At 40.8% G+C, this 27,676-nt stretch overlaps 3 protein-coding genes across 4 annotated transcripts in view; 1 reads left to right on the top strand and 2 right to left on the bottom strand.

The window, feature by feature from the left end:
- Positions 1-242: 242 nt before the first annotated feature.
- psenen (presenilin enhancer, gamma-secretase subunit) lies at positions 243-2,346 on the bottom strand. The gene is made up of 4 exons (XM_026371761.1): positions 2,228-2,346; positions 1,790-1,871; positions 1,548-1,652; positions 243-860 (listed from the first exon to the last, which is right to left on the bottom strand). The coding sequence occupies exons 2-4, from the start codon at positions 1,848-1,850 to the stop codon at positions 721-723; spliced, it is 306 nt and encodes a 101-aa protein (XP_026227546.1). The 5' UTR covers positions 1,851-1,871; positions 2,228-2,346; the 3' UTR covers positions 243-720.
- A 675-nt stretch (positions 2,347-3,021) lies between these two features.
- On the top strand, positions 3,022-25,394 carry kmt2bb (lysine (K)-specific methyltransferase 2Bb). Of its 2 annotated transcripts, none has more exons than XM_026371700.1 (36): positions 3,022-3,381; positions 4,940-5,018; positions 5,120-8,650; positions 8,741-8,922; positions 9,044-9,163; positions 9,333-9,519; positions 9,951-10,182; positions 10,279-10,346; positions 10,455-10,712; positions 10,900-11,006; positions 11,298-11,423; positions 12,510-12,623; positions 12,776-12,922; positions 13,017-13,109; positions 13,230-13,347; positions 13,448-13,561; positions 13,994-14,178; positions 14,263-14,364; positions 14,775-14,885; positions 15,014-15,090; positions 15,292-15,518; positions 15,672-15,775; positions 15,895-16,032; positions 16,268-16,426; positions 16,512-16,629; positions 16,704-16,782; positions 16,878-17,038; positions 17,151-17,321; positions 17,423-20,513; positions 20,796-20,896; positions 20,979-21,116; positions 21,248-21,500; positions 21,698-21,805; positions 21,902-21,985; positions 23,650-23,779; positions 23,921-25,394. In XM_026371700.1, exons 1-36 carry the CDS (start codon positions 3,076-3,078, stop codon positions 24,194-24,196), a joined length of 11,595 nt encoding a protein of 3,864 aa, XP_026227485.1. In that variant the 5' UTR covers positions 3,022-3,075; the 3' UTR covers positions 24,197-25,394. The 2 variants fall into 2 exon arrangements, with proteins under 2 accessions (XP_026227485.1, XP_026227484.1); XM_026371699.1 differs by having other exon boundaries at positions 3,022-3,405.
- Positions 25,297-27,676, bottom strand: part of igflr1 (IGF-like family receptor 1) — a 7,369-nt gene continuing 4,989 nt past the window's right edge. The window contains exon 7 of the mRNA XM_026371742.1: positions 25,297-27,442. Coding sequence (XP_026227527.1) covers positions 27,117-27,442 — 326 coding nt within the window. The 3' untranslated portion in view covers positions 25,297-27,116. The remainder of the gene's footprint in view (positions 27,443-27,676) is intronic.

The raw sequence follows: 27,676 nt of genomic DNA, 5'->3' as shown, positions 1-27,676 counted from the left end.
CATTCAGATGGGATTAGGTTATCAAGTTTCACAACAGGCGCCAACGACTGTCCAGACTTTAGGAGACTTCTGTAACAATGCCAGATATTAGGAGTATATATAGAGAAGATAGCTCCTAGATGAGTCACCAAACTGAAAGTCCATACAGATTCATAGATCACTGACAGATAATGGAATTCAAAAAGAAGTATAAATATATGATTATATGAAACATACAAAGAGTAAAAACAGAAATCCCTGACTTTGAAGTAGGGTTATTTTTATTCACCATTCATACACAAGTAAAAATTGTTTTGAGTGCACAATCACACAAATAGTAACCACTACACTAAACATTTAAGTCAAAGATAAACAACTGGTTGAATCATTTGTAAACTATTCTGACCAGTACATCCCTAGCTTTATCATTAGATGTTAGATACTGCTATGACAGTTAAACAATAATCAGCCCGATCTAAGAAACGTTGCTTAGGCAAGCGCAAAATACATACATTTCCAAGTCCTACAGCAATTTATCTTATGAAGATGTGAGGGATTCTTCTGTTAAAGTTATGCAGCCACTGCAGTTCCAGTGGCTGCATAACACAGTTGTACAGCGACCAGACAAATCACCAAAATGTTTCACTGTACTTAAAAAAAAAAAAAGAAAAAGAAAATTCTTTGGTCCATTGTAGTGGATCATGTCAAGTTATTTAAAAAGATCTGTCATCATGAAATGTCTCAAGGAATTCCCAGTGGAATTGTAAAGGAGAGATAATCTCCCACCTCCCCCCACTGTGCTCTGAAGTGCTGGAAAATCGTAATCCATGTGGTGAGTACTGCCACCCATAACAGCACACCCAGTGCTGACCGCTTCACGTCTAGAACACAAAAGAAAAAGACTTGGTATTAAAACAAAGTTCACTCACACAATACATCACATTATTATGACTGTCTAAATGTGTTATAAAGAAAATGACAACACTTTTAAAGCACCAATATTTTGTTCAATACTGTTATATTAAGTACAACATTTGTGCAAAATCAGAAGTGTCAATAGTATCCCTGTGTTTTTCTAAATAAATTCACTGTCTTGATGTCTGGTCATGTGGGGAAGCCTGTAATTTGTGTTGCTTATTTTGTTTACTAATAACCACCTACCTACTTTATAATCTTTAAATTAGCACTGTAGACCAAATTAATATTATAATAACTCTCATGTGGAATTGTATTAATAACATCAATATATTCTGAAGTCTGTATTAGTAAAAAAAACAAAAAGTAACAAATAAAAATGTTCATCCTATAGAATGTGAGAGGAAATTTAGTGTTCTTGTTTTCTTGGGATACATATTAATACATTAATACAAAGTGTAAGTGTACTATTACACAAAAAGGCACAATAAACCTATTACACATATTAAACATATTTAGTCATTAACGCTCTATTTAGAACATACTGAATTTAGTTTATAGTGTTGAATCTTCTGAATAACATTTTTATTTAAACAAGTGGAGGAATTCTTTATAAAATCTCTGAATTTAAAAAGAGATTTTCTGACACTTACATGTTTTAATCTGGAGTTGTTCTGTGTAGGCTGGCTTTACGAAGGCCTCTCGAAAAAACCAAACAACATTGACCAGCCAAAGGAATGGCAAAAATGCAAAGCCACCTGTGAACAAAAACAAAAAAGATCACAAGCTATAATACTGGATTGTATTTATTCAGGACTATTCATGCATCACACCACTTATAGACTAGTTCCATGTGCCCAGAATTTTCTAAACAAAGCAAACCAGTTACTCTTACCTAAATAATATTTTCTGCATAGACTTAGTTTCTCTTCATTGGGCAGTCGTTCCAGGTTCATGGTGAATTTGTGTGGTCACTGCTACAGAAAGAAAAACAAAGTCACAATACAGAAGCAACTGGAGACGCCAAACAAAAAATATGTATGTGTCGTGACCAAGGTGATGTACTTTTCTGCAAATGACAAACAACGTTATCTGAAAGAGTATGAAATTCAAGGAGTGAGGCAGCTCCCTAAAGCGTGACCCAGTTTGTGTTGTTGTCAGATGACTCGAAATTCACCCCAGGCTAACGCTAGCATTCAATTAGCTTAGCAAACTCGGGTTGTTCCGACTGCTACAAACAGCCAAATCAGTACGTTACTTCAGTCTGTGGCTCTTTGATTGTTTTGGAGTATTTTAAAGGATTAGTATATTGTACATTGACTCTTTAAATTACCTGGTGTTTTTAGGGCCAAAGACTCAGAAATTCGTCGCACGCTAACAAAAAGGGAACAGAACACCAAAACCACTTCCTCCTTCTCCTTCTTCGTCCTAATCACGTTCTTCTTCGTGTCTTTTCTTTACGGGTTTTATGGCACGCACACGCCAACCTGCAGGGCGCGACGCCCCCTGCTGTACAACTGTGTATTACTCTTCATGCTTTTAGAAGCGATTCGAAGAATATACAGGAATGTGTGAATGTTGAATAAACCCACTCTTTCTGCTTCTTCTCTGTCCCTATTTATTTCTCTTTCAGGATAAGTATATTTATTTACATCCAGCGACACAACAATCTCAATGAAAACGTTATGTCAATAACTATTTCTAACCACCTTATTGTATTACATAGTTTTCCCCTTTTTTATTTCCTCAGTGTTCCCTTTTCTAAATCTTCCCTTAGCATCAAGTTTTAATTTCACGTGTAGGTTATTATGACACCATGCCGGGATAGTCTTGAGAAAGTCTCTCAATGCAAGAGGATCCTTTAAGAATACCACACATCTTAAAACCAAATAATAAAATTGTAATATGTGGGATAGTCAGTTGAATTAAGACTAATGTAATTATAAACGCTAGACTAACTCTGTACGGGGTTGTTTCTGCCTGAGATGTGACTTTTAATGCACACTGGATGTCCTGCTTTACAGCCACCACCAGATGTCGACTCACTTTCCCCTCCTGTTGGAGCCGCACCGAAAAAGACTCACTTTCCCGTGGAGCATTGCGGTCCCCCCTCCCATCTCGCGCCTTCCCTCTAGTCTCTCCTCGGACTGCTAGCCGTCGGTGTGTGTTGTTGTTGAAGCAATGATGGCGGCAGCGGGATGCGGATCAGCAACCGCGGCTGCCGTAGGAGGCCAAGGTGGAACCGCTACAGCCAGGGGTCGTTTCCCCGGTCGGCCTTGGTCGTCACGCAGTCGTTTACGCTCCGAGAAGCGATGGCAACTCGGACGATCAGGCTTAGAAGCTGATGATGTGACTAACGGAGGGCCAAGGCCCGCAAACCTGGTCCTGTCGTTAAACGAAGACCAGTCTCACTTACGCTTACTTGGGATAGAGGCGAGCCACAAGATCCTTGGCCAGGCTGGATACAGCTCTAGTGGGAGTGAAGAGGTGAGGTCCCAAACCGACCCAGGAGTTAGTATCCTTATTTCATCTTCTCATATTTTGTGTGATCGTTAAATGTGCGAGAAAGAGTGAGTGTCCACAGCGGTGTGCTTGGTTAGTGCCATGGAGAAACGTCAACATCCCTTTGCTAGGCTAGGCTAACGTTAACTTTAGCTTTACACTAGCATTACATGCTAACTAATACATTAGCACAGTGAAGCTTTTCATGACATTTAATAAAGAGTCGCAACATGAAATAGAGTTTCAGCGAAGCAGCAGAGCACTTTGAGTTACACCGGCATTACTTCCGCTACTGTTCTCGCATGGGGTTTAAAATAAAGAGGGTGAATATATCAGTAGAATATATTTTTAAAGAAAATCAGGGAGAGAGTAACCTACGCCAGTTTGTAAACAGGGACCGCAATTCCGTCTGTGGCCCGCTCGTTATCGGGCCACAGTAGCAGCTAGCTAATAGTAGCCAACACAAAGAAGGGGAAGGCTAGCGCCACTGTATCCTGCACAGCGGCTGCTCTCTGTCGTTGTCCAGATGCGGACAGTTGTCTGCTTAGCCAGCTTAAACAAGATATAACTTGATCGTAGCTCCGCGTTTGGCTAACGAAACAGTGATATAAACACAAGCGTAGCAATCGCCAAGTTTTAGTTCTTTCTCGGTAGCACGCTCGTAGGTAGGTCAGAAGTGAGTTTCTGCTTTCGAGAGAAGGGCATGGCTAACTGCTAGCTAATGTTTAAAACACGACATTTAAATGGTGGTGCAGAAGTGTGCCAAAGCCAGTTGCACCCTGTTTGTTAGGACCGAAACCTTCCTCCATGTGGTCGTTACCGTCTAATCCTGGTGCACAGGAGTGGAACTGTTTACAGTGTTTCACATCACAGCTGCAAGCATGAGGACGGTGCACAGTACTTGTAGAGCATCGTAATTACACAGCCACCATTCCTCTGCAGTTTTTGTCGGCTGTGTAGATGCTCGTCCTAACTAACCAAGTATGATCTCTGCAAAGTGCATGGCGTAGTAAGTCATGTAGATTAGCCCTGAATGGGAATGTGTGATCAAAAAAAAAAAAAAAAAAGAAACTCGAGAGAAATTCATTTGGAGCTGCAATTCAAATCCTATTCATGGCTTGTCTTAGAACTCAGAGCAGAGGAATGAAAATAGTTGGTTTGAATGTGAAAAATGAAAACAATTGACTATTGTCTGTCATTAATATTACTTTGCTAAAACCAAGAGAATGTGTGATGTTTTTCCTCTGTTCTTCATTGCTGTTGGATAACATCTTTCATCCAGCATATAATAAATACAATTAAAATACAGTTGTTTTGTGATATGGTAATAAAGTTGTTATTATGCTGGATGTAACTTTTATTATTGAACATTTAGAGAATTACTTTGACAAAGTTTACTAAGTCTATGCAGTGGATATAATCAATGCTCTGCTCTGACACTAAAAATTAATGTTACAAACTCTACAACAGTTTTTTCCTATAGTCTTAAACACTCCAGCAGAGTTATGTTATGTTATGTTAATTACCTTTTTCACTTTTTAAGGGAGATGATTTCAGAGGATTTGAAGCTGAGAAAAAAGGCTCCAAAGGACCTGTATGGTCACGACAAAACCCTTCCAAAGGTAAAAAAACAAAACATAATAATACATCATATGGCATAGTTACTGTAATTCTGAACAGCAGACCACAGATTTTGTAATATTTATATATATTCATTTTATAGGTGATGCTGTCAACACAAAATCTAAACGTCAAAGTGAGAAGCTACCAATTAAAACACCAGCAGTGGAGGCAGCTATTACACCACTTGATCCTGTAAAAGATGTAAAATCACTGGAGGAAGTTTGCGGCTTATCTGTTGAAACAGAGTCTGCAAAGGATTGCAAGAGAAGTTTGAAAGGAAAAAACACTATGGATCGACAGTCCACTAAGAGCGGAGCCTCATCAGCAGCACCAAGGATTACTATAAAGTTGGTGGCCAAAAAGAAAATGCAAACTGTAAAGGAGAAATCTGGGAAGAAGCTGAAGATAAAAAGAATTCAGGATCAGCCTAAAGCCAAGGATGTTCAGGAGGACAAGATTTCAAGTGCTCTCCTCAAATTAAAAACTGAACCACACGAGGATAAAAGTGGCACTCAAGATAAGGGAGGGGGCACTGTACCTGCAAGGAGGCGTGGGAGATCTGCTTCAAAGACAGCAGAGCCTGTCTGCCAGATTAGCGCCAAAGTTGCAGTTGATGACCAAAAATCAAAAGAGAGAAAACCCGATGATCAGTGTGACACTGTAAAGGAAAGTGAAATAGTAGAGCCAAGAGGAAATGCAAAAAAATCTAAGCTTAAGGAAAATACTACAGAGCAAGGTTCTGAAGCTAATCAGCTAGTGATTCGTAGGAGCAATAGAGTCAATAACCCACTTTCCATAAGAGCCCCGAACAGTGCAGCTGAACCAGATAGTGTGAGTAACAGTGGTGCCATTATGACAGAGCCAGAATCAGTTTCTAGAATAGTTGAGGCCAAACAACCGGTGAGAAGTGAGAGACGAAGGCAAAGCAAGAGGCTTAATAAGGATGTTACAGTGCCAGAAAACCATGGTCCATCATCTACAGAGACAGAAAATGTAGCTGCACAACCAAGTGACACTTTGCCTTTGAAAAATGAGGAAACACGGGTCCCAAGTTTAAAGCTGAAACGAATAAGAAATCCAAAATATAATGCGCAGGCCAGTGGGAAAAATCCAGCTCGAAAGAAAAAACGGAGAAAATTTATCTGGACTTTAACACTGGTGAAAGCAGGAAGTCAGACACACGGTGCTGAAAACACTGTCAAAGTAACAGAGAAGTCTGTTAGTGAAGTGGATCAGTCAACTTTTTGTGACACCAGTGTCAACAAGACTTTGAAAGAGATTGATAACAATTCAACACTGGATAATTCAGCCCCACAAGAGATTAAAAGCACAGATAAGAATGAGTGCACCCAAAACGAGACTGACACGTCACTTGAGGAAAAATCTACTTTACAAGCGGAGATTGAAGTGGAGCATGTAGCTAAAACACCTACAGAAGAAATCACTAAAACAGATTGCGAAAAAGTTGTCCCACCACTTCAGATCAAAAAGGTTTCCTCCCCCAGTAAACATAAAAGCTCCAAGCCATCGTTTTTAATTCAACAAGTTAGTCCGGTGCCTGAAAAGAAAGAAGATGTTCTGAAAGATCTAAGTGAAGTAAATGAGGACAATTCATCTTGTCTGGAAGCTGAAGTCACACCAACCAGGAGACTAAGGAGGAGGACAGCAAGCCTCGATTCACCACAAACAAAGTCTGCCAGTCACAAGCCGGCGACCACTCAGAAACAGAGGCTGAGATCAAGTCCACAGGATATAGATATTCCGCAGGTGGATGTTCAGGATTCTTCTCAGGTTTCAACTGAAGACTCCAGTTCACAAGTTCTTCCTGAAAACTCTTGTCAGGTTTTGGCTGAGGAGTTCTCACCGGTGACCAGTGTTAACTCATCTGAAGTTCCTGATCAGGGTTCCTCAAAGTTTGAAGCTGAAGATGTCTCACAGGTGCCAGGTGAAGTTTCTCCACAGAAGATGGAGAATGAGTTACCACAGATCAAAGAGGCCAAACCATTGCCTGTGCCTTCCAAACCTAGAAGATGTAGGAATAATAAATTAGCGAAAAAGAAGTCTGCTCAAAATAAGAAGGTTGTTGTTCCTTCTGAAACTGCTGTTCACACAGAGTTGACTACTGTTGAAGCTACTGACACAGAGTCTCTGCTAAAGGAAGACGCTCAGCCTTTAGTAACAGAGGAAAGTCGGCAAGAAACAAAAGATTGCACCCAGCCTGAGGCACAACAGGAGGCTGTGTCAGTGGAAGAAGAGCAGATACAGCCCCTAGTAAAAGAGGAAACCGATATTCAGTTGATTGATAGTCAACCATCTATGGTGTCAGAAAATCAAGGAACAGATGCAGAAACTTTGTGCCTACAAACGAAATCGCTGAAAAAAGTGAAAAAGAGGCGCAAAAGTTTGATTGGACAGCGCCAAAAACACAGGCATAGAGGCAGTGATGGGAAGTTTGCTCCACTTAAATTATCTGAAAATGAGAAAGTTGTTGAAGGGGATGGTGACATTCCCACGCCGTTGAATGCCACCACACCGGACCCATCCTCCAAACTCATTGGAGTCCATAAGAAGTACAAAAAGCGACAGTCAGGCCTTCACTTTCTTGGCTCTAAAAGGCCAAACCCACCATCTAAAATAATTTCTAAGCTTATAGAAATAGGGCTTGACAAAGACAGCTTGAAGCAGGAAGAAACAGACACGTTAGTTGATGGAAGGCAGTCAAATGTTGTAGATGCTCAACCTGGCAAATCAAAGTTTGTCAAAAACATCAGGCACTTCATTATGCCTGTTGTAAGTGCCAGATCGTCACGAGTCATCAAAACCCCGCAAAGGTTTATGGATGATGCTGGAATGTCTGTATTGCCTCGAAGAAACTCTCCAAAGAAGGGTTTGCAAGTAGGCTTGCAAATACGTCCAGGAAAGAGGCGAGATGATGAAACGGACAGAGCAATATCTCCTATACTGGCAGTTGACGAGGAGGACATACTGAGTGAAGCTCAACTGGATGATCTGTTTTCAGTGCAGGACTTGGATGACAGCCTTGATATAGCTGATGAACTTTTTTCTGACAGCAGAGGTGATAAAAGTGAAAAAAGGAGGCCTTTCCTAAAGAGCGCCAGTTGCAAATGGCACATGCCAGACGAGTCTAATGAGGAAGGTTATGCACTGGACAAAACTCCAGAGAACAAATGTGAGGATCTGTTTTTATCTACATCAGTTGATAAGCCCACAGAAATATCTACTGACCTCCTGGATGGTCAGAAAAAGAAAAGCTCCCCTAAGTTTAATAAACAAACGGCTCACCTGAAGATATTTCAAAGGCTAAAGAAGCCGCAAACTGGGCTTCCCAAATGCAAACACACAACAGAGATGGATAGCACGAGTAAACCTCTTCAGCCTCCAGTTGATTTAGCAGAAGGACTTGATGATGAGGCCATGAGCATCAGCCTTAGGCAACGGAACACAAACGTGGAGAAGGACAAGTCCAAGCTGAAGATAGAAGACCTCGATTCACCTGGAGTGGTGAGAAAAGTTTCTGTGTGCGTTAGGACTAGCAACTCCAAGTCCCTTGTGTTGCAGCAGAGTAAAGAGGAGGCTTTAGCAGAGAAGGACACTGTCCAGCCTCACTCAGGTAAGAGATTAGTGTTAATCCAACGTTTGTTTTATTAGTTACGCTCCCTGGAAGGCCCCGAAGTTGTCACATATGCCTTTGTATCCACAGGAGAGATGCTGTCAGAGCAGAAGTCAGGCACAGCTGAGGGCGACTGTCCCGGGACTGTGGAGAAAGGATCTTCACAAAGAGCACGCCTTACTGGTGCAAATAAAAGAATGTTCAATCTCCTCAGGAAAGCCAAGGTCCAGCTCATTAAAATTGACCAGCAGAAACAGCTTAAGTCATCTGGGGTAAGGTCGTGTCATTGTACACTTCAGTTGTTCACTATTAGACAGGTTCTACATAAATAATCACTTATAGGAGGCATGTATTGACTATTAATGCATTGTTTTTACCTATTAACCTCTTTAGCTGTTAACTGGCCCAACTGGCGCCAGGTCTCGAGATGTGTCCTCTAAGAGACAAAGGAGGAAGCAGAGGACTCAGTCTGATTCTGAAGTTCCAGTCAAGACAGAGCAGCCTCAAGGACAAGTAAGTGAACAAATCAGTGTGACGGAGGGAAGAAAATCGAACAAGGTGAAAATCAGTCGCTGGCCTCACCTGTTGATTATGTCTGTTTACTTCACTTTCTGCTATAGTCGAAGCAGGAGACTGTCAAAGCTGACAAATCCACCATCTTTCAATCTTTTACTTCCCACAGCCTCAACTCATCTCCCCGGTGTGCCAGGAGTTCCGTAGAGCAGGGGGTCCACGGATCAAGCATGTGTGTCGTGCTGCATCCGTGGTACTCGGACAACCTCGAGCCTTGGTACCAGATGACATTCCCAGACTTAGCGCCCTGCCTCTGCATGAAAGAAGTGGCATTTCCCCATCAGCTGTCCCTAAAGGTAAAGTGGATCTGATTGAAAGACTCATCTGTGTCACTGGTAACTCCTGTGACTGTATTAGCTTTATGTTCTTGGTCCTGACAGAGGAAAAGTATCTAAGGATAGATTTTCTTTTATTTTGCTGATTCTAAGTGTTTCACATGATTATTCTTAAAAGCAGACCAGTTAGACTTTTTTGTTTTAGTAAGTATCCAGCAGAGAATAATTTATGATCAGTGCAACAGTATAATATATGAACCATACACCCTTATTGTATCTTCACACCTCAACAATCCATCATGTAGATGTGTCTGAATTTTAAAAACCAACACATGCACTGTGCCATAATTAGATACATTAGCTGTTGATAATTAAAAATATTGTCAATACTGAACATTTAGCAACACATGGATGGTATTAGAGTCCCATTGTTGTTGTTTTTTTTGTTGCAGATGTTGGGTCTCCCTCAGAATCAGACAGTCCTGGACTGTCAGATCCAAAGGCCACCAAGGTCAAAAAGCCAACGAGTTTTGTGAAACGGAAAGGACTCGGGCCATTTGGGTACCGTTCTCGGAGGTGTGGCGTGTGCAAAGGTTGCAACCATGAGGAGGACTGTGGCAAGTGCATGAACTGCCTCGATAAGCCCAAGTTCGGTGGTCCCAACACCAAACGGCAGTGTTGTGTGTAAGTTGACCTGCACTTAAGAATTAGTTTTAGGGGAACACAACATAAGGTTTAAAAGCAATGGCCAACTCTGTTTTTTATGTTTTTTTAAACAAGGTATAAAAGATGTGATCAAATAGAAGAGCGCAAAGCACGCAGACTAAGTGGACGGACAGCACCCAAAGGTAAGTCTTCTCTCTGTCACACACACACATACACACACACGTAGGTTGCAGTACTTTGATAACAACAAGTGTCTGAGTTACACACTGAACGTTTTTTTTCTTTTTAAGGTTCCTCTAAACGACGGAGATCCTCTTTTAGTGGAGGTCATTCAAGTAATGATGAAGGAATCGAAGGTGTTGTGGACTCACCATCTGGTCTCCAGGGAGATGGCAACAGCCCATCACTAAGGAAACAACCAAAGCGTATTGTGAAACCCAGAGTGTACTTTGACCTAGTGGACTACGACTCCGACTTAGATGACAAAGCCTTCTCAAGCTCAGCCTCACCAGCCAGGAGAAGGGGTGCAGGACCGCGTTTCAGTCAAGGTGAGTTAATACAATTGTTTTATGAATCTTGGATTTGTAACAACACAGACATTAACTACTACAACTTCATGGTGATACAGAACTTTAAGTAAACTGATTTCTTTTTAATTGTCGATGTTTTGTTAGTTTGACTACAAAACCTCGTGATGTGCCTCCTAATAATAAATCCTGTTTTATGCTGTCTAAGACTTTGTGTCACTGGATGGATTCCTCGGAGACATTTCAGATGAAGAAGTCAGGCATCGAAAGTCCAGCTCACACCGTGTACCACCTGCTCGGCGTAAACCTGAGAAGGTGGGTGACTGCTTCACTGATGCTGTTGTGCAAAAAATGTTTTGTATACTGCCATCTTTTAACACGGTGTAGCAAGAAAACCACCTCATTCCCTCATTAAATTGTGTAAAATCCAAAACATGCTGTTTCTGCAGCTCCTTTTTGGCATTTATATATATCAACACAGAATACCGTGATGTCCTTAACCCCAAGCATCATTTGGCAACATTAATTTTCATTTGAAGCATTATCCTGTTATAAACTTTGTATATATTTGGTTATTAAATGTTATAGTTATGCTTTTGCTCTCAGGGTCTCTCATCTCAGGGTTCTTTGGAGCAGACTCCCCCCAGCGTCCTGGCAGCATTGGCCCATGGATTTGAGCAGAGAGATGTTGAATCTTCTAAACCCACTCACAAAATAAGGGTTGACTTCAAGGTAGGTCATGTTTGACAATATATTGCATACGATGTAATGTGAACACATTTATTATACTCTTTTATATGTTCAGTAAATAAAACAACTATAGAATTCCTATGTGGTGGCTCTCATTGTAAAAATACACACCTTTGTGATTTAAGGTAATTGTAGTTAGATGTTTTAAAACACCTTACATTATTAATTTTGTCCACTAGAGGTCAGTCTTTCTCTTCATTGCACAAAAAATAAACTCCACAGCCAGTTCAGTGGTTCAAAAGTGATTCTCAGTGGGGTTTAGTGTTGGCCAGTCAGTGATGTCATGTTTCCTTAACCACTTTTTCTTAATTTGAGCCAAATGAATCTTGGAATACTCCCGTGACATCAGGGAAGAAAAAAATCCATTGATGGATTTTAGTCATTCAGTATATTCAGGTCCTCAGCTGACCTCATTCTTTAGGCACATAACACTGCTGAACCTAGACCTGACAAACTGCAGCAAACCCAGATCATAGCACTGCCCCCACAGGCCTGTACAGTAGGCACTAGACATGATGGGTGACTTCTCCTGCCTCTCTTCTTACCCTGACGCATTCATCACTTTGGAACTGGGTAAATCTGGACTCACATGACCTTCTTCCATTGGACAGTTCTTAACCTAGTTTTAGTAGTTTCATCAATCTGCTTAGATGCTTTCATGATAATAATTTGACCCTTCTGATACACATTCATGTTTTTTCCATGACCACAGGATATGTCTTCTGACATGGTTGAAATGAGAAGCTACTTACTGCAATTAAATAATGGTTAAAGGACTCGTTGCCAGCTGAAACATAATTTTCCATGCAGTAATTATCCAGTGGGAGACCCTAACTATTTCCATAGTTAAATCGAGATGGTGACTTTTTCTTTACATGTGCAGTGTGTCTACGACATTTTAAAAGAGAACTTTTGAACTTGTCCTTATCTTCATGACTTAAATATGCTTGTGCTTTCTTGTTTTTGTTTATGGATAATGGTCAGCAGACATAGTGTTGTCCTGGTAACTACTGTAAGTAGTCTTTAACCACCTGGTATTATGTTATTATTGTGTTCTTTCATTTTCAGGAGGACTGTAGTTTGGAGAACGTCTGGAATATGGGTGGTTTAAGTATACTGACCTCTGCACCACTTATGCCACCCTATGTCTGCTTTCTTTGTGCCAGTAAAGGGCAACATGAGGTCAGTGCTCAATACATTCTGCTAGGTTTGAACTCAAATTGGTGATCTGTTACTAAATTTAACTAATGGCTGATGAGGTTTTTTTCAAATCTGTTGTGAAAGTTGCTCATCTCCCACTATTTAATGCAATTTCTCTTAAATTGAATTTACAGATGCTCTATTGCCAAGTATGCTGTGAGCCCTACCACCAGTTTTGCCTTGAACCGTCAGAGCGCCCCTCTGAGGAAAACAAGGAAAACTGGTGCTGTCGTCGCTGCAAGTTTTGCCATGTGTGTGGCAGGAAAAACAAGCACTCAAAGGTAGATGCTAGTAATTTGGTTTAGTTTCATGTATTTCACTTGTCATTGTTAATGTGGCTTAATGAGTAAGTATACAATTTTTTTTGTCCTTCAGCCTTTGTTGGAGTGTGAACGATGCCAGAACTGTTATCACGCTTCCTGTTTGGGACCCAACTATCCAAAGCTGAACAAGAAGAGGAAAGCCTGGGTAGGTTCACATTTTTTAAAAAAACACCAAGACTTGCATCTTTGCAGCTGGTGTGGTAGTTTTGAAATACATTTGCTATTAGTTATAATATTGTTTTTTTTTTTTTTTTCTTTTATGCAGGTTTGTATGACGTGCATCAGGTGTAAAAGTTGTGGTGTCACACCGGGGAAGAGTTGGGACACTGACTGGAACCACGACAAAGGACTCTGTCCAGACTGTTCAAAACTCTATGACCAGGGTTAGGAGATGACTTGGCCTTGATAGTACATTTGTTCTTAAACTGTTGCCATTAACATTACCAGTGTATATTGAGATTAATCATCTCTATCTCTTATAAGGAAACTACTGTCCAATCTGCTTCAAGTGCTATGAGGACAATGACTACGACAGTCAGATGATGCAGTGTGGCACCTGCAACCACTGGGTACATGCCAAGTGTGAGGATCTAACTGGTAATTATTTTTATTTTTATATATATGTATATATAGCTTAACTTGAAAACTTAATGGCATAGAGGCGTAATACTCTGCAACTTTTTCCAGTGGTGAAACCATATCAAGTGTACTTATATTATGATTTAATTGCTCTGAGAGGTGATTTGGAGTTCTTAGGTTTATTGGTGTAACTTATGGCAGAGAGAAGAGATGGCAGAGAATAATAACAAATATAGTGAGCAGGGATGGGAAAAAAAGCACACAAAGGGCATATCTAATACGTATTATGCTTGTTATCAATTGTTATCTGCTGACTGTGCATAAAAGACCTTGCATCACTGGGAGAACATTTTCCATTGTGGGCTCTTTTGTTTTCTTTAGAAACACAGTATTTGAAAAGGTTTCACTACTTCTCCACTACTAAACACGTGTCTTGTGAAATAATTTCAGATGAGCTGTATGAGATCCTGTCCAGCTTGCCAGAGAGCGTTGTGTATTCGTGTCGGCCATGCAGTGTGACTCAGCCCAGTGCCTGGAGAGAGCTCCTCTACATTGAGCTCAGGGCTGGCGTGGAGAAGGTGCTAGCTTGCTTGCTTTCCTCCACCCTCACCCAACACCTTGTTTCCTGTTCACAGGTAAGACGCTCAACTAAATGTGAGTAATTAGATTGTTTACTATGTTTGAAATAATATAAAATACATTATGATTTCTGTTGGCAGTGTGAAAAGTCAGTTGATCCTGACAGTGGAATAGACGGACAGCCAGCCTGTGACCTCCGAGCTGTTGGAAAGAAGTTTGACAAAGGACTATATACTACCTTAGTGAGTATTAAATACAACCTCTTATTTAGTGTACTTGTACTCTTTAAAGTGTAAATTATTGTAATCGTCACAATTGACTTAATACTAGGTGCTCTGGATATGAGCTTTACATTTTCGGTAAAAATATAGGCATATAAAAATACTGCACAACACATTAGGAAGCATGCATTTCAACACGCACTGTTTTATTAGCATTACTGATTGCTCCCCTCTAAAATAAGCTGTTAAATATTTTAAAATATTTTAAAAAATTGTTTTTGATCCAATTAAAAAAAGGCCTCATGCCACATGTTACATTCATTCAGTGTTTTGCACCTATGTGCTGTTCAGCAGGGCAACCTCATCTTGAAGGGGAACCAAGATGGACAATGTAAGGAGTACTAAAAAGACTTGTTTATATTTTTTTATAGAAAATGTTTCATGAAGATGTGGTTCAGGTGGTGCGAAAGAGGCTTGAGCAAGAGGATCATCTCTCAGAGGAGCAGAGACCCACTGCGCTGGCACGATCTTACTACTTAAAGGTGCCCTGGGACCACAAGAGGCTTTCCTTTAAGCACCATTCAATATTTGACCTAAATATATACAGTATAAATGTATATATGCAGAAATTTTAGAAATGTAGTAATGTATTTATGTATGTATTATTTAGCTGCTGGAGGAGGTATTTAATTGGTTCAACAGCCAAGACCCAAAGGTGTGGAACCCCTCTACCAAAGACTTGCCCATGTGAGTGATGGTTTCCTGTGAGTTGCTGTGTGACTACATGTCCATTAATTCGAAATGTAATGAAAATGTTTAATGAAAACAAGATTGTATGCTCCACATGGAGCTAATTATACGTTTAGTGTTTTACTTGACATACATGAAAGCTGAAAGTTTTTTGTGCTATAATTAAATATACTGTTTTAATCTTTTCTTGTTTTGAAGGGGGATGCTGTCCAATGCTGTTCATCCTCCTACATCAGAGCATGTTTATGCTCAGTGGCAGGAGCGGGAGGAGCTCTCTCTCTCCAGGTCTCCACTAGGGGTCCTGCAAGAGGACAATGTTGACAGCTTAGATGTAAAGGAAGAAGAAGCACTTTCTCCAATGTCCGGGGAACTAATAAGTAGGAACCACTTCAAAAGCAGCAGGGTTGTCGGGCTCAAATTCAAAGGTAATGCTTTCATGATGAATGACGTGATTGTATTGTGAATTGTATTGTCCATGTGAAATATAATCTTTTGCTTCACCAGACAGCACAATAAACAGTCACAAATATTCGCAGTGTTTGGCCCTTTTTGGTTCTTACTTTTGCTTTTATATACAGGGAAAAGGGGCCGACTTTCAAAGTCTGATCTAGACACTGGATGGTCTAAGGATGATGAGAGACAGTGCTCTTTGTGTCAAAAATATGGAGACCTCAAACCTAACGTAAGTAAACAATTAAACGTGTTCAGGGACATGCACATACCCAATCTAGACCAGAAACTGTTTATACTGTACATATCGTTCTGCTTGGTTATAAATTTCCTTTTGGTGTTGTTCTACAGGAAGCAGGCAGGTTGCTATACTTGGGCCAAAATGAGTGGGCACATGTGAATTGCTGTCTGTGGTCAGCTGAGGTGTTTGAAGAGGACAATGGATCCCTCCTGCATGTCCACAGTGCCGTCGCAAGGGGCCGCTTGATGGTTGGTGTCAACCTTTGTAAATTGATTTATCTGTTATTATAATAAGGTGTATTCACTTATAATCAATTAATGTCCAAGTTTATTGTTTTTATACTTCAGCCAAAAAATCAAACAATGCATCAGTCAGTCAAATATACTGTATGAAATTGTTATTTTTGAATATCATTCCTTTATAGTCGGCTTCAAACTTTTCATTTCACCCTTTACACCATCAATCCCAACCCCCCCCTCTTAGCGATGTGAACGCTGCAACCAGACGGGTGCCACAGTGGGCTGCTGCCTGACCTCTTGTCAAAGCAACTATCACTTCATGTGCGCCCGGTCCCGTCACTGTGTGTTTCAGGATGACAAGAAGGTCTATTGCCACAAGCACCGACATCTCATCAGTGGCAGGGTAAATTCTGTTCTTCCACCTCGTCCCTTACTAAATGTTGTTGGATGAAGGTTTGAAATTTGACTAATTTTCTTATGTTCTATAGATGATAACTGGTCAAGAATTTGAAGTAATTCGCAGAGTGTATGTGGATTTCGAAGGGATCAGCCTCCGCAGAAAGTTCTTGACTGGACTGGAACCAGAATTGATCAGTGTGATGATTGGTGAGTGCCTGTCTTTTAATTTGGTGCCTGTTTCACTCGTGAGTGTTTGCTAACATGAACTTGTCACCACACAGGTTCCTTGCAGATAGAAAAACTAGGTGTGCTGACTGAGCTTTCAGCTAGCAAAGGAAAACTGTTTCCTGTGGGCTTTGAGTAAGTTACATTTTACTTTTAAACGTAATTATAAAAACTAAATTTATGTTTGAAACATTGAATGATTAACCAAAATTGGGTTTTTCTTTCATTAGGTGTTCTCGTTGGTATTGGAGTACAGTTAACCCATCACGCAGGTGCAAATATACATGTAAAGTCCGGGAGGTCCGGCCCATTGTCCCTGAGAAGCCTGTTGAGGAAATGCCTAACCAAGGAGACAATCAAACCATTGCTCACAGCCCCTGTGCATTACCTGGTGCGTTTTTCACTGTTGAAACCAGCTGCTACTACTACTACTACTACTACTCACACTGCAAACTAATAATATATACAAATAGTTTAATTTACAATTGTTTATAACTCCTCAGAATCTAAAGCCCAAGAGTCTGAGGTGACAGAATCCCTACCTTCCTCAACTGAGGATACATTTTTCCCAGGACCTCCCTCCAAGACAGATCACGGTACAAGGCCAAAGATTCCCAGCTATCCCCAAACCAGGAGACCAGCTGGAGGATTGTCTCGACCTCTTCCATCCCCAGGTAAAATTTAAATTCGATAAAATGTTTTGATAAAAATATTTTTTAATTAAATGACAAAAACATGCTCTAGTCAGAAGTATACTAATCCTGTTTCTTCTCAGGATTAACCCAGTTGAAACCCCACCACATATTGACCATAAGTGATCTGGAGGAGACTCGAAGGGCTCGTCACAGTCATTTGTCGCCCCCTCCTCTGGGCCCTGTGACTGGACCTATTACCCTACGCGCAGGAAAATCTTCCCTCCCCACCTCCCCGCTGTTCCCACTTGGTGCTTCAGATACTCTGATGAACTCTCCATCATCCCGCCCAGTCGGAGGTAGAAGTGCTCCCTCTGTCCGATGCCCTGGGAATACCAACTGTACCTCATCTTTCTTTCCTCAGACTCCCTGGCAGGACAATGTGGGGAGCTTTCCCTCTCCAGCTCTGTCGTTCTCATCATCCATACAACATTTACCCAGAAGTCGATTTTCACTTGATCTGAGCCAGTCAGATTCAGTTGAGGTGCCACACAATTTCTTAGCTTCACCAGAGCCTGAAGATGTCTCTCCAGCAAATGGTATTTCACCTCAGGAGGACTTAGACCAACAAAAGGATGAAGAAGAATTTCCCTACAGTTCATTTCACAAGGATCCCAGTATAAGTCTGGGTCAAGAGATGCGGACAGAACTGGAGATTGAAGAGACACTCCTGAACGAAGGTGTGGCAATGAACTGTGGGGGACAGATAGTGGTGGAAGGTGATGATCAGGAAGAATTTTGGGAAAGAGATCAAGAAGTGCACAAGAGGAAGACTCTTGTTGCCAACCTACCACGGTCTGCAGCCAGGGATGACTTAGGAAACACCTCCTCTGATGAAGACATGGAGCATTATTTTGACTTTTCAAGGACAATAGTCAGTTGTCCTGGATCAAAAGATCTCTCCAAGTCTCCCTCCTCACCTGCCTCACGGTCTATTGCTCAGCTGGATGGCATTGATGACGGCACAGAAAGTGATGCAAGCATAGCAACCAATGAGGATGCTCAGAAAGTTGCAGGTTCTACTCCAGCCCAGATCCAAGCCAAAAACCTAAATAATAAAAATCTCCCTGAAACTAAAAATGGCACACAGGCCGTTCAGAGTCTGTTTCCCGGAGCGTCATCCAAAGATAAGCACACAGGTCCTTCATCAGTTTCCATGTTAGTTACCAGCAAGAGTCCTACAGACACCTCACCTCAGAATCCACTCAAATCCTGTCATTCCAGTCAGTCAAATGAGGACAACATGGCTTTTGTTTCTCCACCCATTTCTAGAAACTCTCCACCCAAAGAGCCAAGTTCTGACACTCCAGTAGTAAATCAGGAGACTGTGCTTCCTCTCCCTAACTTACTCACAAAGGTGCCTGAGACCTCATATTCACAGAGTCAGTTTGAAGGTTCCAGTTTAGGGTTTGCTTCTGAAACACCTCTTGTTCTGGAGAGATGCGATGCAAATGCACATTTAACCGAGATGGTTCCGTTACTAGAAGGTACGTCGCTTGAGACCCAACAGCTTAAAACCCTGAACTCAGATCCTGACAGCAGCCATATGGCGTCATCAACTGATGGGTCTGCTGTGTTATTGAACCACTCAACATCTAAAACAACAGAGCACTTGTTAGGAGATGCTGCTGTTAACAGTCAGGGCACCCTGCTGGAGCTTCTTCAGCCTTCTCCTTTAATGTCCGCAGATGTGCAAAACTCCTCTCAAGGCCTTGTGGATTCCTTGCAGATGTATTCCTATTTACCAGGGTTCAGTCAGCCACATCTGTCAAGTATCACGCTTGAGCCGGTAACATCCTCACAAGAGTCATCAACCTTCCCATCAATGGAGACTCTCTCCACTAAACTAACCACCCTCACTTCTGTTAGAGATGTGACGCAAACACTGCTAAATGTTGCCCCTCAAAGTGATCCACTGTTGTCAGCTACATCAGGCACTCCCCCAGCAGGGACCTGCGGGACTGTCTCTGTTCCAATCCACTCCACGCAAACACAGCCATTGGGTTCTACAGCTGTCACTTTTGTTTCTTCGTCTGCTTCAATACCACCTGTTTCTGGGTTGTCAACACAAGGTTCAACTGCTCCAATCCAAACCACATCAGCACCTGTGATCTTAAATGGTTACTGCTCTTCATCTGTGCAGAAGGAAGCTGCATCCGGCACCACAATCTCTATCAACTTTTCTACTCCCAGGCCAGCCTTAGAACCTCAACAGCCGGTGGTACCCCAAGCGTTACCTGGTCATGCCATTCTTACTGTGAAAGAGGTGGGAGGTCCAAATGTGGATCCTACACCACATGTCTTGCTGGTGAACCGTCTTGGGCAAATCTTTGTGAAGAACCCGGAAAGCAATACTTTCCAGCTACCCACTCCCAACTCCCCTTCCTATAACTGTGTCACTCAGATTGCAAGTCTTTTGCAAAGCAGCGCGCTGTCAGCCACACTCGCAGCAGCTGGTAATATGACTGCTGTGCCCCCTGGACCCAACATGGTAACGGCAGTTCCCGCGCCAGTAACACCTGTAGTTCAGAATCCAACCACAATTACACAACTGCTCACTCACAATAGTAATGGTGCAGTGCCATCAGTTAATGCAAAAAAGCCAAAAAAGAATGCAAAAACATCAAAAGATGAAGCTGTTCCAGAGTTGAAAAAACCAAAGAAGAAGAAGGAGTCCACTGCATCCCGAAAATCCAAGTCAGCCAAGTCGTCAGGACAACCTGCTCTGTCAGCTGAGAATCCTCCAATGACTCCTGCTGAAAGTGCCCAAGCAATCATCAACCAGGCGATGGCGAGTAACTACACCCCGAAGTGGAGTGGGCTGCGAACACTGAGCCCGTCCTCTTTGGTTTTGCCACCTGACCTATTAGTTGAACCAGAGTCTGCAGTTTCACCTCATTCACCCACACCAACACCTGTTCCTACACCTCGCCCCCGCACCCATGTCCGAATGAAGAGAGTGTCATCGCTTTCTGACCGCATTGTCACAAAGAAGTGCAAAGTTGACTTCCTTCAGCCAGACCCCATCAGTGAGGACGAGGAGCGGCGCAGACCTTCCATTCCAGCCATGTCCAGCCGGGCTTCAGGAGTTCGTATCAAGACCCCGACAGTAAAAGAAGTACTGAATCTAGATGAGTTAAAGGAGGAGCATATAAGTGATTCTGAAAGCTCAGGGTAAGCGTTTACTTAAGAAGAATTAAGTAGGCATACAAATGTTTTCTTTATTAAGAGGCCAAATCACTCAACTCAACAATCCTGAACCCAAAAACATGTTATCAACTATTTATCAGAAAGGATAAAAGCAGCAACACTCTTACATGTGACATGCAGGCATAATAGATAGTGTGATAATTTTATACATATGTGTGTGTGTGCGTTTGTGTGTGTGTGTATAGACATGTTGCATGTGTTTTTTTTTTGTTTTTTTTTTAACATTGCAACTCTTCTCTTTCTCAGGTCAGAGCCTTGGGATTGTATTTCTCGGGGTGAACAAGGCAAACAGCACTCATGGGAACCAGTGGGACACAGCACCATGACTGACTGGAAGAAATACTCTGGTAAGATAAAGGTTAAACAATGCAATTTCGTTATTTCTGTGAATTTCAATAATTTCTAATGTAATAAATTGTGTTTTCTTAGGTGCTGCGTGTATGTCAGATGATGAACCACCTCCGTCTGATGAGGATGAAGAATGTCCAACTAACAGAGATCAGCCGCACTTAAGATTTGAGATAACTAGCGATGATGGTTTCAGTGTGGAGGCAGACAGCATAGAAGGTAAAACTAATACTGCATAACAAAAGAATCTCTCAAATCCTAGATCAGCTAAAAAAATTTAGTTTCTTGAAATAGTATTTTAATTAATTTCTGTTGTATTCAGTTAACAATATTTTTTATTTTCCCTTCAGTGGCTTGGAAAGCGGTGATAGAGGGAGTGCAGGAGGCACGAGCAATTGCAAGGTTAAGACCTCTGACCTTTCAGAGGATCACCGGTGCCCGTATGATGGGTCTTCTCCATGACTCTGTGATGTTCTTGCTTGAGCAGCTTCAAGGAGCCCACCGCTGTCAGCGGTACGCTTTCCGTTTCTTCAAACAGTTCAGTCAAGAGGACGACCTGCCTGTCAATCCCAGTGGCTGTGCCCGCTCTGAGCTCTACCTGAGGTATGCTGACCAGTAACTGTTACTCTGTACTGTAAGTCAGACAATGGAAATATATATGTAGCCTTTTGAGTGTTGCTGGTGATTAATTATAGTGCTACAAACACTGAAAACAAATTAAAGCTGTGATATTTAACTTGTGTTTGATATTAGTATGTGTACCGATGGAGACCTGACAAAAATGTCTTCTCTCTTTACAGGAAATCAACATTTGACATGTTCAACTTCCTGGCTTCTCAGCATAGACAGCTTCCTGATATTGGGCCTTATGATGATGAGGAAGATGACATTCTTTTGAAATCCACACGGTAAGGATTTGGCTGTTTTCTTTTGTTAAGTAGATATTTGTTTCAAAAAATGGCAACATAGTCAATTCTGAATATTTCGGTTCCTTTTTCTTGTAGACGGGCTACTAGTTTGGAGTTGCCCATGGCAATGCGCTTCAGACATCTGGAAAGGACATCCAAGGAGGCTGTCGGTGTATACAGGTCAGTACAGAGAGACACTTTCAAAATGATAAAAACTCTATGAAATACCTAAAAACATTGTCTTTGAGGGTCACCAGTTCTCGAACAGCGTTGAGGTTTAATTTTTTTAGGTAGAACAAACAAAATTGTAAAGCTGTATGAAGGTAGGCCCCATTAGGAAAGTAAATCAGTAAAGTTGTAGTGGAGTAGTTTACAGTGGAGCCTGTAAGAGCAAGAAAATGAGACCAGAGCTTTTTCTTTTATTTTGGAACATTTTTGTGATGTTAAATCATCTAACTCCCACATGTGCTAAAGATGTTTGAAAAGAGAATAAAATTGGAATATGTGCATTTAAACACTGGGGAGAATATTATGACCTGCGATGACATGCGAAGTAAACGCCACAAATTGATTATAACAAAGGCAGGGTCTGTCGATTACATGAGAATTGGTTACCAACTTTTTGGGAGGTCAATAGTTACAATCAGATTGAATGAATCTGAATCTGGATTGTGTATGTGAACAGTCTGTCGTGCCAACACAAAAAGTACCAGGCGAGGGCGCGCTGACTCATACAGTTCACATGCACAAGCTTAGAAGTTTAGAACCAGTTAACACAATTGATGCAGTTTGCCATGTACAAAAGACAGCTGTTGCTCATTATTTGTAATTTCCCGTTAACAACATGGGTAACTGAAATAAAGGGGGACAGAACAGAGCAAAGCAGTTAAATCAACCCTCTTTTGATGCAACATGTATTTTAAAAAAAACTATTCTACATTTATTAATAGTTCCCAGATGTGAATGGGCAGAATGGCACACACAGAATCTGCCACAACTCAATCTCAAGTTACTCCAGAGTCTCTGGGTGTTGCTGGGTTTGGGCAGAAACTTTCGTTAAAGAAAAGAAATTGCTTGGTTTTGGCTAGAAGTGTATATGCGTGTCGAAACGAAATCTTTCCCAACTATAATTCAAGCTCAGTCTAAGCACTATCATTAGGTTTCTTAACGCTGTAGTCTAACTAACGGGAAGGCTTTGGAAAACATTTGGAACATTTTCATTGATGATCAAGTACAGATAGAAATGTTGTTGTCTTTCAAAACCTTGTTTTGTATCTCATTACTGGAGGTGCTTTCTAACTTCCAACCCCATATACTCCACTACCACCACTTTTATTAGGAAATTTGTTTTGTTGCTCAAAATCTAGACCAGACCCTTTTGTAATTCTCTGCAGCCTTATTTTAGGCAGTCTTGCATTCAATTCCAGGAAGAATTGCATCAGTCTGACTCCTGGATTCCTGCTAACTATTCATTGACATAGTGGTAAATGTAGTCATGAGTGTGGGTTTTTTGGGAATGGGAATTATTGCTTTAGTTTTGTGATAATACATTTTTGTCAGGAAAAGTTATTCAGCACAGTTGAGTTAGCCACCTCTTTGTGTCCTGGACCACTTCCCACATGGGGAAGGTTGCGAATTTGTTAGCATCTGTCTTATTGCGTAGTGAAAACATACGTTTTATCTTGTTTTTTTATCTCATTCTATCGCATGAGAGCTGTGAATTACAGCTCCGAAAGAGCTTTGCAAGCTTTCATCATATTATAGCAATCAAACATGTTTGTGCTTGGTTCAAAATTTGACCTTATCCACATGAGCTTGTCTCACCTTGTTTGTCTTTGGTGTAGATCTGCCATCCATGGCCGTGGTCTTTTCTGCAAGAGGAACATTGAAGCAGGAGAGATGGTTATTGAATATGCAGGCATTGTCATCCGGTCAGTGCTCACTGACAAAAGGGAGAAATACTACGACGGGAAGGTTGGTCAGGTTTTGTTTTAGTTTTTTTTTTTTTTTTTTTTAAATGGTGTCAAACTGATCTCTGTTAACCTCAGTAATGGAAGGATGCAGTTGAGAAAGTCTTGAGGAAGCATTACTAGGTTTATCTTTTTATCTTCACAGGGTATTGGCTGTTACATGTTCCGCATTGATGATTTTGATGTGGTGGATGCAACCATGCATGGCAATGCAGCAAGATTCATCAACCACTCCTGTGAGCCCAACTGCTACTCACGGGTGATCAACGTGGAGGGGCGGAAGCATATCGTCATCTTTGCTCTAAGGAAGATCTACAGAGGAGAGGAGCTCACCTATGACTACAAGTTCCCCATTGAAGACGCCAGCAACAAACTCAACTGTAACTGTGGGGCCCGGAGATGTCGGCGTTTTCTCAACTGAGACATCCCTTGACTAAAAAAGGGGAGGATCCTATTTACTAGTAAGCCTTAATTTAACATGGCACTGGACTAAGCTTGGGCAGGTAGTGGGCAGTTCATAGAGCAGGGGTATTAGCCACTATAAGACCTGTCAACAACATTTGGCAAGGTTAGAAGTTTTATCTGGACATTTTACGAATCAGAGAATAAGAGGAGGAGAACCTGCACAGAATATGAATCGCCATTTGACAAGTTTGTGTTCACATGGTACTTCTGCTCGAGAGGGGTTCACATTAACAGCTGCAACAGGATAGTCATCACAGCTGCATATATTTTGGAGGATGTGGTTTAGGTGTTTTTGACAACAAGGTGTTTAAGCCAGATATTTATGTGTGTGGGCTACTGGATATATATATATAAGTGACACCAACAGAATTTCTTTGATACACACGTCAAGCCTTATCTGTTTGAATCATTGCTGATAACCTATAATTAGACTCTGAGAGATTCCACATTATGTTTTACTCATTTCTGGGGGTGTATGTCTGTCTACAGTACACTTGTAATCATGATCGCTCCATCCTCTAGTGATCAGAACATAATAGCCCCATCCCTGTAGTGGTGAAGTCAGTTCTTGAGCCATACATTCATTCAAACCTTCATTTGTGCGTTTTATCTTACATTTAACACTTCTCACTTTAATCGTTTTTCTTTTTAGACTCCTTTTTTTGTGAATAACAACAACCATGGTGCTAAGCTTTTGAAGCTTTGATCTGTTATGTCTTTAGTTGGACTAAGATGTTCTGCAAATCAGGAATTGTTTAGCTGTTTATTCACCCTGCTGAGATCACGTATCTTAAATTTATGCACTCAAGTAGTTCTCTTCTCTTTATTGGAATCTAGTGTCTGCTAAGTTTCACCCTTTATATTACAGGTCTGCTATTTTTTCACCTGCTCTTTTCCTATGTGCAGCTGGAAATAGGTTGTGGCCGATTAATGGTTTCAGTCAGTAACACAGTGTCATATTTATAAAGATTTTTTTTCTTGATGTACAGTCTATGTAGCAAACACTACCCAAGCCAAAAGTGAAGAGTTGTGGTGAATATCAGTTTTTTTTTTTTTAAGTATATTTTATTACTCTCATGGCAGATGCTCATTACTTATTGCAATAAGACTTTGCTGCCCTACAGTTGCACATAAAAAACCATGAAACATACAGATCCCCTTCCTCTTTGTGAAACTTGCTACAGCTTCTCTCTTGATCAGGGAAAGCACTGGTATAAAGCATCGCCACTGAGTGTGTACATTCAGCTCCTGCACCAGGCTTTTGGAGAACACAGTGCACAGACTTTCTAAATGATGCTGTTGCAGAAAACATTAGTCAGAAGTGGAGCTGAGAGAATGCACTCGGCGCCTTCAAGTAATGTTTAATATTGCTCTTAGTCGATGTTCAGTGCTGCCAGTAATGAATCTAGTTGAATTCACACACTGTTCAAATTGGTAGTTATATTTATTCATGTTTTGATTTATATTTTTAATAGTAAAAGTTTGTGCTGTGTACGGTGGCGGTCCAGTGTGTTAGGAGATCTCCCCTATTTGTGTCCTTGTTTGTTTACAATTGATGTCCTTTGTTTCACTAATTTACTTGAATTTCCTTTCAGGCAGTTATGCATTTAAGCCTTTATGACAAATTGTTCAAAAGCAGGTATTTTTAAAGAATCAATATTATTTTATTTTTTGTTATGCTGATTACTGACGGTCTTAGAATCCAACACAGGAGTAAAGTGAGCACTGTTTTCCTCCCCTAACCCATTATCATTTTATTTACTAAATAATTTCCATTTTTTGTCTTTATCTTATTCCTCCTTTCTTTCTTGCATGTCCAATCACTGGGATGGAGCCCAGATTAACTTGTGTCAATCACCTTGCTGACAAGAGCAGAGTCACTCCCAACTCCTTGCAAGGATTCTACCTCAGCTGTTTTAGACAGATGTTTGGGAATACTGATGCAAAAAGAGAGGATGATAATTTAAGTCGCTTGGTTTTATTGTCCTGCAAAGCTGGTTTGTGTGTCTTTATGGGTGTATCTATCAGAGCGTGGGTGGGTGTGTGTGTGTGTGTGTGTATATGTGTGCGTGTGCAATGAAGGATGCAAAGCACTAGTCTGAAATTATCATGACCATCTCTCCCAGGATCTGTTAAGAAAGCTGTATGTTATACACACACACACACACACATACACACACACACACATATATATATATAAATATATATATATAGTAGGATTATTTTAAAGTAAATATAAAAGACATAAACATGAGAAGATATGTGATCTTTAAATTTACGTCTTTGTTACTATGTACAAATAAACCCTGAGTTTGTAAATATTTGTATACATATTTCTAAACCTGTTTAATTTTTCTATGCACTTTTTTTATTTATAATGTTATTTGCTTAATAAAGATGTTAAGATGTTTGAACAAAGTCCTTTTTTTATTATAATGAGTAATAATGATGAATAGAAAAAGAGCAGTAAATAAAAATGGTTACAGAGGTTTTTTCTTATGTAAAAATAATAACAAAACAAGGGGCTGGTAATGATAAGTAATATTGGTAGTAATAATAGTAGTAATAAAAAGGTTTGTATTGTAAACTACTCTTGTCCTGCAAAAGGAATGTGCTGTTGGTGCTTCTTTTACTATTATTAGTAATTTTTTATTGCTTAAAAACAAGACAAAACAAGACAAGCTTAAGACAAAACAAGTAAACAGGGAAAGATGATCTGACATATCAAGGTAAAAAAAAACCACTTCACTCCCCTTAATGCAAGTTCAGTTGATAGATTTTGAATTGCCAAATCTATGCGTATTATTCCCTCTTAACTTTCAGAATTTAACCAAATGTAATCGTTGGCTTGATGCTAACAATCTTGCAATCTTCTACTATACCACTATTGAATTCTCACTGAGTTTGGCCAGAACAGCTACAGCATCATTGCGTTCGATTAATTTGAGCAGAGTAGCCAGGTGCCTTACAGTCCAGTCAGGGTTTCTGCTCGTGACCCCTTCCAGCACAGCTTTCAGTGGGCTCTTACTGTGCCTCATAGAGTAGGTGTACTTAATCCACGGTGAGGAAAAAGAGCACTGAGAGGCCAAATGTTTGGTGTTCTTTACTCCGTGACTCTCCGGATCCAACAAGATCACCAGCTCATCCAGAACATCCAGGTTGTCCAGCACAGTTTGTAGTGGTGCTGACAGGATGTTGGGGCCTACAGAAGAATAGAGATGTTATAATGTGCACAGTAATGTAAATAAAAAATGTTCTTTAAAGGTCCATACTTCTCGGGCATAAATAAATATGCACACAACTGCGCCTAAGAATTATTGACTCTTAACAATGTAAGAGGGCTTAGGAAAATAAACAGAGGAAAGTCTTGTTCTCAGAAACTGACTACAAAACTTGGCTGTACATATAACAGGACATACAAACCAAACTAAAGAAT

Source organism: Anabas testudineus, chromosome 16 (assembly GCF_900324465.2).
Source record: "Anabas testudineus chromosome 16, fAnaTes1.2, whole genome shotgun sequence".
Classification (NCBI taxonomy): Eukaryota; Metazoa; Chordata; class Actinopteri; order Anabantiformes; family Anabantidae; genus Anabas; species Anabas testudineus.
Note: the sequence above shows the minus strand (reverse complement) of the source record. Positions and strands in the feature narration are given on the sequence as shown.